The following is a 13,365-nucleotide window of genomic DNA, read 5'->3' as shown; positions in this document are numbered from 1 at the left end:
CAGAGTCTGTTCTCAAAGCAATTCTTTGTAACAACACCTACGCACACAGAGAGAGACTCAAAGCAATACTCTGTAACAACAGAAACACCACCCAGAGACTTCCCGCCCTTTTGTTGTATTCATCTCACTTTGTTAACAATTGTGATTAAAATAGATATAGAGGATGTATGTGGATGGATGCTTGGTGAGAATAATAACTGAATGATCAGGGAGGTGCCAGCCTAAGAATCCAGTGTCCATCGGCTGAAGAAGGCGACAAGTGGAAATAACCAGAGGACCCCCAGAGGGCAGACTGGGATCCACCCAAGAGCTTCAAGAATGGGAGAACCAAAGAACAAGATAACATCTGGCAGCACGGAGCCATCAGGAATGTGCCATCTGCTGATTGATTCAGCAACAGCATGATGAAGCAATTCCCATAGACTGGCATAGGAAGAAATTCCTATAAAAATGGACTCTAGAAAGTGAGAACTTTGGGGTCTGATTCTGCAAACCAACTTCCAGGAGCATCAGATGACCATCTGACAAGGCCCTGCTCCCTCCTTATGTCCAGGCCACCTGGCCAGTGGCTTGGCATGAGCAACTCTAAGGCTGGTAACTATGATAACAACCTTGCAGAACCTGTGTGTGTGTATGAATGAACGTGTGAATAAATATGAAATTGAATGGAATGTTATCCCTATAACTGCTTAATATGATTCTCTCTGTATTCACAATAAATGTGGCATTTTGCCTTTTCCCCTTTAATAAGATCCTGCTGGTTTTTATTTTACTGGTGTAACAGCTTCTCACAAGCAGCTGTTGATTATTTCCATCAGAAGCAGTCATAGTTTTTTGTCAGCTTTCCCCAGCCGGGACAGGCATGGCTGTTCTCACAGGGGGGATTTCCCCTGTGACTGGGAGGGCCAGCAGCATGCCCTCTGCACCATCTCATGCCTGCACTGGGGTGGGGACCACAGGCAGAGCACTCATTTGGGGTGCCTCTGAACCCCAGTGCTCCAGAGAAGGAGTCTCCACATTGGCCCTGCAGAGACCAGCATGCAGCAGGGAGCGCACCTCAGGATCTGGATTTACACAGCTCCTGCAGCCCCCATGCTGAGCCATGTCATGGAGGAGATGCAAGCTGCATCCCAGCTGCAGGAGTTGTGCCGCTCCTTTGTGCCCTGGCCTAGGATTGGGGCAGCAATGTGCTTTTACCTCCTCAGACACACCCAGGACCCAGTTACTCACATGCGGGACAAGCAGATGAGATTTGGGTTCCTCATTACCTCAGTAGGCAGTTACAGGATAGCAAACTAGATTTCCAGGTCAGTTTTGTAGGAGAGACAAGTACGTTTCTCACCCTTATGATTCTGGAGAAAAGCTTGAAAACATGTCCCATAAATGCTCAACAACAAGACCGCAAATAAAAATAACCCAAAGTGTGTCAGTTTTAAAATCCCACAGTTTGTGAAATGTTGTCAGTTTTGGACAACTGAAACCTGAAATATTTTGGCCTGTTTAACAAACATTTTCAGTAAAGCCAAAACATTTTGCCTAACCCACTGAAATCTTTCAGTTGTTGAAAACCAAACAATTTTCAGAAAGAATGGGGAGGACTTGTGGCACCTCAGAGACTAACAAATTTATTTGAGCATAAGCTTTCGTGGGCTAAAGCCCACTTCATCAGATGCATGTAGTGGAAAATACAGTAGGAAGATATATATTTACAGAGAACATGAAAAAATGGGGGTTGCCATACCAGCGAATGGGCCATCCTAATTATCACTACAAAAGTTTTTTTCTCCTGCTGATAATAGCCCACCTTAATCGATTAGTCCCGTTAGAGCTGGTATGGCAACCCCCATTTTTTCATGTTCTCTGTATATATATATATATATATCTTCCTACTGCATTTTCCACTACATGCATCTGATGAAGTGGGCTTTAGCCACGAAAGCTTATGCCCAAATAAATTTGTTAGTTTCTAAGGTGCCACAAGGACTCCTCGTTATTTCTGCTGATACAGACGAACACGGCTGCCGCTCTGAAACAATTTTCAGTGTTCATGGTTTCTTTGGAGGCTTTCTTCTGGCAAAAAAATGAAAAATTCTGTCAAAATATGTCAACAAAAACATATAAAATAGTTTTTGTCTAAATGTTTTTTGGGGGGGAACCTTTCTCCGCCAGTACTAGTACGTCTATTAGACTGACATCAAAACACTGCAGAATGCCATACATACATGCTCATGTATCTACAGTTTTAGCACAAATGGTATATTGTCCTATTTGAGAACCCATATGTGATCCCAGCATTAAAGACTGTATTGTGAAGCATAAGCACAAGGGGCAGAGTTAAGGTGGCTTTTCCACCTTAACGTTTGCATTTCCTGACTTTTGCTGTGGAAATGAAGGGAGTGATACAAAGCGAACTGAAGTCAATAGAAAGACTCCGAGTGATTTCCATGGGCTTTGGACCAGGCCATTAATGCTCTCTCCCAATATCTGGCTATGTGGAGTACTTGTTACATAATCAAATTTTACTCACTCAATGAGCAATTAGGAAAAAAACTAGCTGCCACCATTTTTGTGTCAAACACCTAGAAATGGCACAGGCGTCCCCACCGTTGCCCTGTGCCCAGCAGTCACACCGAAATACCTGCAGCACTGAGCACAGGCAGTGCTGTAACAAGACAGCCACACTGGCCTCTGGCCTCATTAGAGGCACAAAGGGGACATTTAAAAGAAACTGTTCAAGAGAAAAGGAAAATTCTGTGAGGTTTGAGAGGGTCTTAAGACAGGATCAAACACAGGGAAGCAAAGGGGATGGGGACAGGTCCCTTTCAAATCAGTCCAACAATAAAAGATGTATAAAAATGGGTTGTTCTCTTACCAGAGTCTACAGCCTGCACACGGACTGGAGAGTCGCAGCAGATTGTGAAGCCAAACCCATCCCTTCCTCGAGGGATTGTAATCTGAAAACAGACATCAGAGTCATCCTGTTACACAGGAAGGCAGCTACTGTGTGTGACCAGTAAGAACCCAGCACTTTGCTCATGCACAGCCCCAGGACTTTTATGCCTACATTAAAACAGCATCTGTATAGCCAACTGGAGAGGGATGAATGGACTGGTCGGAGACAACAAACATCTGTCAGTATAAAAGTCCTCCCTTTGTAGGAGGACATAAACTACTACAGATGGCCAGGACATAGCTGACACTGGACTGCAGCCAAGGGCATTTAAAAGGGCATTTACAAATCACACAAAATTTGGCATTGCAATCTGTGAGCAGGTGAGTTGCGTATCCTGTACTATAGGCAGATAACACAATTCCCCTCCCCTGAATTTCTCTTGATAACCAAGGGAGTGTTCTAGAGGTGGGACGAAGGATGGGTTAAGGGATAAGATTGGGAACCAGGAGATATGATTTTATTCCTGGCTTTGACAAAGACTTCCAGTGTGACTTCTTTGAGCCACTCTCTGTGCCTCGGTTTCCCTTATATAATATGTAAATAATGACATTTTCCTGCCTTGCAGGATTGTGGCAAGACTTAGTATATTAATATTTGTAAAGCAGTTGGGGTGAAGATGCTCTGAAAGCCTCACACATTATTTTGTGCTAAAGTATTTTCATTAAGTAGGATATGGCTGAAAGGAGTTCTCAAGGGAAGGGATGGAGTGTTAATGGTTTTTTTCCATCAGCACTCAGGGAACAAGTGAAAGGCTCCTCTCACCACACTGACCCTGGAGGCTGTGAGCTCTCATGAATAGAGTGAAGTTCATTTGTCGAAGGTTGGCTTTAAGCGGGAGCTCAGTCACAGTTCCTATAAAAGTTATTTCAGAGAAGTTTATCACATTTCCAGGTTTACTGAAAAGGAGGGGACGGGGGGGGGGGGGGTGGCGGGGGAACCAACTGACCCATACGATTTCTGGAAATAAACAGCCAGAAGGACAGATCCCATTGAGGGACCAAGAATAAGCAACCACAGATAGACTCATAGATATTAAGGTCAGAAGGGACCATTATGATCACCTAGTCTGACCTCCTGCGCAATGCAGGCCACAGAATCTCACCCACCCACTTCTGCAATAAACCTCTCACCTATGTCTGAGCTACTGAAGTCCTCAAACCATGGTTTAAAGACTTCAAGGTGCAGAGAATCCTCCTCCAGCAAGTGACCCGTGCCTCATGCTACAGAGGAAGGCGAAAACCCCCCAGAGCCTCTTCCAATCTGCCCTGGAGAAAAATTCCTTCCCGACCCCAAATATGGCGATCAGCTGAACCCTGAGCATGTGGGCAAGATTCGCCAGCCAGATACCCAGGAAAGAATTCTCTGTAGTAACTCAGATCCCACCCCATCTAATATCCCATCACAGGCCATTGGGCCTATTTACCACGAATAGTTAAAGATCAATTAATTGCCAAAATCGTGCTATCCCATCATACCATCTCCTCCATAAACTTATCGAGTTTAATCTTGAAGCCAGATAGGTCTTTTGCCCCCACTGCTTCCCTTGGAAGGCTATTCCAGAACTTTACTCCTCTGATGGTTAGAAACCTTCATCTAATTTCAAGTCTAAACTTCCTGATGGCCAGTTTATATCCATTTGTTCCTGTGTCCACATTGGTACTAAGCTTAAATAATTCCTCTCCCTCTCCGGTATTTATCCCTCTGATATATTTATAGAGAGTAATCATATCTCCCCTCAACCTTCTTTTAGTTAGGCTACACAAGCCAAGCTCCTTGAGTCTCCTTTCATAAGATAAGTTTTCCATTCCTCGGATCATCCTAGTAGCCCTTTTCTGTACCTGTTCCAGTTTGAATTCATCCTTCTTAAACATGGGAGACCAGAACGGCACGCAGTATTCCAGGGGAGGTCTCACCGGTGCCTTGTATAACGGTACTAACACCTCCTTATCTTTACTGGAAATACCTCGCCTGATGCATCCCAAGACCGCATTAGCTTTGTTCACGGGCCACATCACATTGGCAGCTCGTAGTCATCCTGTGGTCAACCAATACTCCGAGGTCCTTCTCCTCCTCCGTTACTTCAAATTGATGCGTCCCCACCTTATAACTAAAATTCTTGTTATTAATCCCTAAATGCATGACCTTACACTTCTCACTATTAAATTTCATCCTATTACTATTACTCCAGTTTACATGGTCATCCAGATCCTCCTGTAGGATATCCCTGTCCTTCTGTACATTGGCAATACCTCCCAGCTTCGTATCATCTGCAAACTTTATTAGCACATTCCCACTTTTTGTGCCAAGGTCAGTAATAAAAAGATTAAATAAGATTGGTCCCAAAACCGACCCCTGAGGAACTCCACTGGTGACCTCCCTCCAGCCTGACAGTTCACCTTTCAGTATGACCCACTGTAGTCTCCCTTTTAACCAATTCCTTATCCACCTTTCAATTTTCATATTGATCCCCATCTTTTCCAATTTAACTAATAATTCCTCATGTGGCACCATATCAAATGCCTTACTGAAATCGAGGTAAATTACATCCACTGCGTTTCCTTTGTCTAAAAAATCTCTTACTTTCTCAAAGAAGGAGATCAGGTTGGTTTGGCACGATCTACCTTTTGTAAAACCATGTTGTATTTTGTCCCATTTACCATTGACCTCAATGTCCTTAACTACTTTCTCCTTCAAAATTTTTTCCAAGACCTTGCATACTACAGATGTCCAACTAACAGGCCTGCTGTTACCTGGAACACTTTTTTTTCCTTTCTTAAAAATAGGAACTATGTTAGCAATTCTCCAGTCATATGGTACAACCCCTGAGTTTACAGATTCATTAAAAATTCTTGCTAATGGGCTTGCAATTTCAGGTGCCAATTCCTTTAATATTCTTGGATGAAGATTATCTGGACCCCCCCGATTTAGTCCCATTAAGCTGTTTGAGTTTCGCTCAGATATGGTAATATCTACCTCCATATCCTCATTCCCATTTGTCATGCTACCATTATCCCTAAGATCCTCATTAGCCTCATTAAAGACTGAGGCAAAGTATTTGTTTAGATATTGGGCCAAGCCTATATTATCCTTAACCTCCACTCCATCCTCAGTGTTTAGCAGTCCCATGTCGTCTTTCTTTGTTTTCTTCTTATTTATATGGCTATAGAACCTTTTACTATTGGTTTTAATTCCCTTTGCAAGGTCCAACTCTACTTGACTTTTAACTTTCTCACTTTATCCCTTCATGTTCTGACCTCAATAAGGTAACTTTCCTTGCTGATCCCTCCCATCTTCCACTCCCTGTAGGCTTTCTGTTTTTTCTTAATCACTTCTCTAAGATGCTTGCTCATCCAGCTTGATCTGCAACTCCTGCCTATGAATTTTTTCCCCTTTTTTGGGATGCAGGCTTCCGATAGCTTCTGCAGCTTTGACTTGAAGTAGTCCCAGGCCTCCTCTGCCTTTAGATCCACAAGTTCTTCAGTCCAATCCACTTCCCTAACTAATTTCCTTAATTTTTGAAAGTCAGCCCTTTTGAAATCAAAACCCCTAGTCGCAGATTTATTTTTGTTTATCCTTCCGTTCAGTTTGAACTGAATTAGCTCATGATCACTTGAACCAAGGTTGTCCCCTACAACCATTTCTTCTACGAGGTCCTCACTACTCACCAAAAACAAGTCTAAAATGGCATCCCCTCTAGTCAGTTCAGCAACTACTTGATGAAGGAATCCATCAGCTATCGCATCTAGGAAAATCTGAGCCCTATTATTATTACTAGCACTTGTCCTCCAGTCTCTACCTGGGAAGTTAAAGTCTCCCATGATCATGCAGTTTCCATTAGTATTTACTTCATTAAAAACATTAAAGAGGGCTCTATCCATATCCAAATTAGATCCTGGCAGTCCATAGCACACCCCAAGTACCATCACAGGGGAGGCTCTAGTAGTTTTCTTCCCCAATGTGATTTTTGCCCAGACTCACTCTGTCTTATCCATTCCGTCACTCCTTATTTCTTTACATTCTACCTCATCATTGATATACAATGCTACTCCAGATCCTGGCTGAGGAGAATTTAATCCAAGCCTCTTTATATCTTTTGCTCTAATAAAGTGAAGATGAAATCACAATAGTATCTGGTTGCTGGAGCTACACGCCCTGTCTCCTAGCATTTCCCTAGCATGACAGTGGGCTTCCAAAGCCAAACTCCCTTCCACTTGCATCATCAAGAACAGGCCCAGGCCCACTGCCTTGGGTAGCTTTGGGGGTTTAGTGGGTCACAAACAGGCCAAAAGGCTGGTGGTGGCTCTTCAGCTTTGACTCTTCTCTACCCTTAGATTGAACACAGGGCCAGAGGATCAGAGCATTTCTAGGCCTGGGAGTCATAGAATCATAGAATAACAGAGTTGGAAGGGACCTCTGGAGGCCATCTAGTCCAACCCCCTGCCCAGAGCAGGACCAATCACAACTAAATCATCCCAGCCAGGGCTTTGTCAAGCCTGACCTTAAAAACTTCTAAGGAAGGGGATTCCACCACCTCCCTAGGTAACGCATTCCAGTGTTTCACCACCCTCCTAGTGAAAAAGTTTTTCCTAATATCCAACCTAAACCTCCCCCACTGCCACTTGAGACCATTACTCCTTGTCCTGTCATCTGCTATCACTGAGAATAGTCTAGATCCATCCTCTTTGGAACCCCCTTTCAGGTAGTTGAAAGCAGCTATCAAATCCCCCCTCATTCTTCTCTTCCGCAGACGAAACAATCCCAGTTCCCTCAGCCTCTCCTCAGAAGTCATGTGTTCCAGTCCCCTGATCATTTTCGTTGCCCTTCGCTGGACTCTCTCCAATTTTTCCACATCCTTCTTGTACTGTGGGAGCCAAAACTGGACACAGTACTCCAGATGAGGCCTCACCAATGTTGAATAGAGGGGAACACATCCCTCGATCTGCTGGCAATGCCCCTACTTATACATCCCAAAATGCCATTGGCCTTCTTGGCAACAAGGGCACACTGTTGACTCCTGAAAAGAGCTCAGCAAGCAGCTCTTTGGGACAGCCCCACAGCCCGTGGCAGTGCTCAGCCCCATGCCACGGAACCCCAACACTAACTTTCCATCCCCACCTCTGTCCCTTGACCACTGTCAGAGATGCTCTTAGCCCTGAAGGGAGAAGGGGGTTTTATGTCACTAAGCAGCAACCCCTCTAGCCCGTTCAAACGTGGGGATGGTTTCACAAGGGACAGGGTGAAAACAGCACCATCTTGCTCTGTCCTGTGGGTTTGCATGTCAGATCTGCAGGTTTCCCTGGCAGAGACACGTTATTTTTCCTGCTGGCCCCAAAGAGCCAGCCCAGTTACAGGAGAGTGAGCTGGAGTCAATGCTGCTCATGTAGCATCAAGAGAACCAACAGCTGAGTATAGATCTTCATTGCTGAAAAAGAAACCCAGCTCTGTTCTTCACGACAGAGTGGTCAAAACACTTGAGCTCGGGGTCTGGGCTACAGCTCCCAGCTGGCACCAGTGCTGAATAAGAAGCACTGTTTCTGCCCCTGAGACAAGGGCTGGGAAGTGTGAACCCAGACAGGGAAGGTGGGTAGAGATGGCATGTGACGTCAGTACCCTAGAGGGCACCGAGTTATCAGAACTCTACACCCATGGTGTTGGGGAAGGAGCCGGGGAGATTTCACTGGTTCTGGGAGACCAAGAATTAACCTGGCCCAAGCCATGAGTCATAGTAAACCATCGCCATATGCAGGGCGGAGTGGAGTTGCCGTGTGACACCCTTTATCCAGCCCAGAGACTGGATGGGGCATGTTTAATCAAGGAGACTCCTTCTGCTCTGTCTTCTTCCCATCTAGATTGTGAAACTAATTCATTGCACTGAACGGAGTCATATACACGATCCAGCAATTCCAGCCCTAGCCTCAGAACTAGGGTAAACAGGAGAACTCAACAAAGGGGTTGTGACCCCTCAGTCTGCCTGGGAGTGAGCCATGACCCCACTGCAGAGCAATGGGGAGCTGGTGTCAGAAATGCCAAGGCAGCTTCATCTACACAGCCACATTTACACCTATAAAAATAGCCTGTGACAGACAAAGCCACGGACAAACCCGGTCAGACAGAACTTGGAACTTTCCTTTATAACGCTCAGCAAGACTCTTTCCTAGCAGCCATCAATGTCAAATGTAACTAGCTTGTCTCCCTAATGCATTCCTGATAAACACAAGGAAGGATCTGCTTAACAGTCTGCAGTGCCTTCCTTTCCACTAATGAATGGTAAATTGGACCACTCAGCTTAGCACTTCCCCGGGACACACCAACTTGTTACAGCACTAACGCTCCAGCCATTAGCGCAAGCTGAATGCTCGCTCCCACCATGGAGCCATCCACAGTTGTGCGGATCTGCCCATACGCAGACAGAGATCATTTATACAAAGATGCCGACTTGCCGAGCATTTCCATGATCGCTGCTAAAATGGCATTTGCAAAACAATCCTGACAAACCAACACACAGGAAATAACCTGACACGCACAGCCAGAGCAGCAGGCTCTGGGAGAACACGGTCAGCACGTAAGCCTAACTCAGACTCTGCAATAGACATGCACTCCCCAGATGGATTCACTTTGCATTCGGATTAGGATTAGGTTCCACAGACCTGTCTGTATCTCCGCTCCGAGCACACCTTGCAGAGTCCATTGAAGCGATTCATGATTGCAGGCTCTAAACTCGCCACTAGCCCATGGAAGTTAAATCCCTCAAAGGAGCAGGAATCCTGGTCTCCTTGTATCACAACAGCATAGAACAAGCCACAGTGAAACTGGCATGACCGCCCATGGGAACCCAGCTCTAGAGAAGAATGGCAGGAAGCCACCTTTCACCTCCCAAGCCCCTGTCTGTGCTGTATGCCGCTTTACGATAAGACAGAGGGCTTCCTGAAAACTCCAAGTGACAAGGAAGAGAGAGAGTTTTATATTAAAATTCCTGTCAACTATTCAGTATTCCCTAGTCCCTTCTCTGTTGATGTGGCTTTTGTTCCTGCTGCATTCTTCAGTGGCACAGAGCACTTTGTTATTCCAAGGTTCTCACAAACACTTTGAGGATGTGTAAGCAGCATTTCACAGGCCTCAGCTGCACAAGCTTCACTTCAGTAAAAAGACTTCTTACCCTAGTTTAAAGATATGAGAGGAAAAGTGATTCTGCTTTAGGAAACCAAGGAAGAATTTGTTTTCACAGAACAAACACGCACAATACTGCTTTGTGTTTACAGGGGGCGGGGGGGAAATACGACCCAAAGCTTGGAGGTCAGTGGCACCCATGGTTTTATTTCAGAATTAAAGGCACAGCACAACTCTGAATCAAGTCAGACGTACAGCACAAAGCTGCGTGACATGGCCTCTTTGCACACTGCAGCAGCAGCTCCCAGGAATGCCGAGTCACAGGGGAACCCCTGTAGAATGCAGCTAAACAAAGCAAGAAGAAAGCTCCTTTCAGCTTCCTCCACGGGGCAGAAATGAGGCAAGGCTTCAAACCCCAGCCAAACCGAGTCCCTGGAGTCACTGTCACTGCAGCATGGTCTGGCGGCTGCCACAGAAATCCAAACACAAGTGGGTGAGGGGATTTTAACTAGCAGAGGACAACTCCGCACAAACACAAAGGGCTTGGTTTGAAGTCACTAACCAAACTGGCTCGGCAGTGTCTAGCCCTGCCAGGCTGAGGCTGCACTGAGCAGACAGGCCAACACTCTGCCTCCCCCAGTTTGCCATCTTTCAGGCCAGTGGTGACTGTAACTGTGTTTATTCTTACAGGGCATTTCCCGAAGCCCCCCCATCCCTTCACCAGGCTATAAATGCTCCAGAGGGGTTGAAAATATTTACTGGCAGGAGCTCTGAATTTAAACCCTGCCTATGTGAGAGGAAGGGAGGGATAAGGGACGCTGGGTTGGTTTGTCTAGCTCAACCCTACGGTTTAAAACAAATAACTGAGAATGCAGCTGAGGGAAGCAGAGAGGCGGAATTTGGCACAGATCAATCACAGGGCCAGTTGGGCCCAGTTTCCGACGTGGGCCCTGTGTTTGTGTTGCTGTTTCCCATCCTTGCCTCTCCTATAAATCACAGAGGCCTCGGTCTCAAGCGCCCCATTCAGGTGGCAAAGGATTTAATGTAACGTCCACTGGAAAGACGTAGGGTGAAAAGGCAGCACATTCGGACAAATCAGCAGGTGTCCGCAGGAAGGGCCTCTCAGTGAAGCGTAGCACAGTCTAGTCCAGGGGTGGGCAAACTGCAGCCCGGGGGCCACATCTGGCCCTTCAGACATTTTAATCTGGCCCTTGAGCTCCCGCCAGGGAGTAGGGTCAGGGGCTTGCTCCACGTGGCTCCCGGAGGAAGCAGCACGTCCCCGCTCTGGCTCCTACATGTAGGGGCAGCCAAGGGGCTCCGCATGCTGCTCCTGCCCCAAGTGTCATCCCCACAGCTCCCATTGGCTGGGAATCACAGCCAATGGGAGCTGCAGCGGCAGCGCCTGCGGAAGGGGCAGTGTGCAGAGCTGCCTGGCCGTGCCTCCACGTAGGAGCCGGAGAAGGGACGTGCTGCTGCTTCTGGGAGCTGCTTGAGGAAATCACCTCTTCACCCCCTCCCATGCCCCAACCCTCTACCCCAGCCCTGATCCCCCTCTTGCCCCTTGGTCCCAGCCTGGCGCACCCTCCTGCAGCCCAAACCCTCATCCCCAGCCCCACCCCAGAGCCCACACCCCCAGCTGGAGTCCCTCTCTCCCCCGCACCCCAACTCCCTGCCCCAGCCCAGAGCCACACACTGAACTCCTAATTTCTGGACCTACCACAGAGCCCACACCTCTAGCCAGAGCCCTCATCCCCTCCCGCACCCCAACCCCGAATTTCATGAGCATTCATGGCCCGCCGTACAATTTCCATATCCAAATGTGGCCCTCAGGCCAAAAAGTTTGCCAATCCCTGGCCTAGTCACACAGCTCTGGCTCCTTTGAAAGTCTTTGGAATGAATCACTCCTCTCCCTGAGCTAGAGCAAAGCCTCTCCATGGCCTCCGGGCTCTCCAGCACCACCCCACAGCACATATGTAGGGAAGCACAGGCACATCCCCACATTGTCAGGTAGTTTCCCCATGGGGTGTACGTCGCTCTTGGCTTGTTTCCCACAGATCTCACCTGCATTGCCCAATCCACATTGCAGCTCCAGCCACTCCACAGATTTCTAACCAGCCTGCAACTCTCTCATCTGCCCTGGTCACAAGGGGTGCGGTGCTGAGTCCACGCTGGAATCTTTGTGCCTCGTACCTACACAGGCCACGCCACCCAGCTAGGTACATACCAGTGCATTCTGGGAAATTTGGGCACCTATCCCCTAAGAAGCCAGCAGGGGACAGAGTGCCCAGGAGATGCACATACCACAGCAGTAACAGTGCATGCTGAAACATCCCACTATACAGAGAACGGAGGGAGGAGGTCCAACCAGCCCGGTTACATGGTCAGGGGTCCAGTTCACACAGCAACAAAACAGAGTGCTGACCCAGGTGCCAGAAGAGAGCCATGGGGCAGCCTAGACCTGCAGCTGCCATGGGTCTTGGCTACTGACCATGCTGCATGAAGACACCAATTGCATCTAGAGTCACTAACTGGTTACAAAATCAGCCTATATGCTGGAGTGTGGACAGGGCCTAAATGGAGAGGAGGGCTGCAAAGGAAGCCACCATGCTGTGTTCGGACACAGCCTGCCACAGAGGAGACACAGAGGAGACACACACACTGTGCTCTCTCTCATGAAGACTTGCCCATTGTGCTTTGTTGTACAAAGCAAATGTAACTCTGGCTCGTTCTGCGTGTGAGAAACCATCCCAGGCCCACTCGTTTCATGGTCCCATTCTGACTCCCCTGCTCAGCAACCCCCCAGACTTTCCTCTCCTCCCTGCTGGCCTAGCACTAGCCCTCTCTGCCCTTTCACTGAGTCCTACTACTGTGCGGAGGAGTCACCTCCGGCACAGCTCCTGCCCTGGGATCAGCCTCCCGCTGGCCCTTCTCTCCCTCTCCTGCCCCTGCTCCCTGGGTCATTAGTGCTGTGCTGCACCCACTGGGCTCAGCTGGCCCCGGCACACCTGTCACACCTACCTTGAGCTGCTCCATGTTCTCAGCCTCCTGGTTTCCCAGTGCAGCCCCCTGGCTCGCCAGTAGTGGCTCTAGAAGGCAACGGAAAGAGCATGTCACATAGGCTGCTCTCAGGCACTACGCAGACGCTTCTGCCTTTAACATGGTGGCATTTCCTGTGGGTGTTTGAAGACCCGGAAATTCCCTGTTGATCCAGTGAGGGTGGCATGAGGGGCAGCTGCCACATGCCCTTCACACACATTGCCCTGCGACTGTGTCCCAGCCCAGACCGCACTCTGTGCAGACCACCC

General features: G+C 47.8%; 1 protein-coding gene across 2 annotated transcripts in view; it reads right to left on the bottom strand.

The window, feature by feature from the left end:
• The window catches only part of RGS3 (regulator of G protein signaling 3), a 176,174-nt gene that overhangs the window by 146,160 nt on the left and 16,649 nt on the right, over positions 1-13,365 (bottom strand). For both annotated transcript variants that reach the window (XM_077835668.1, XM_077835669.1), the window contains exons 7-8: positions 13,079-13,146; positions 2,873-2,954 (exon numbers count right to left, since the gene is read on the bottom strand). In XM_077835668.1, coding sequence (XP_077691794.1) covers positions 2,873-2,954; positions 13,079-13,146 — 150 coding nt within the window. The remainder of the gene's footprint in view (positions 1-2,872; positions 2,955-13,078; positions 13,147-13,365) is intronic.

This window comes from Eretmochelys imbricata, chromosome 16 (genome assembly GCF_965152235.1).
Source record: "Eretmochelys imbricata isolate rEreImb1 chromosome 16, rEreImb1.hap1, whole genome shotgun sequence".
Lineage (NCBI taxonomy): Eukaryota > Metazoa > Chordata > Testudines > Cheloniidae > Eretmochelys > Eretmochelys imbricata.
Note: the sequence above shows the minus strand (reverse complement) of the source record. Positions and strands in the feature narration are given on the sequence as shown.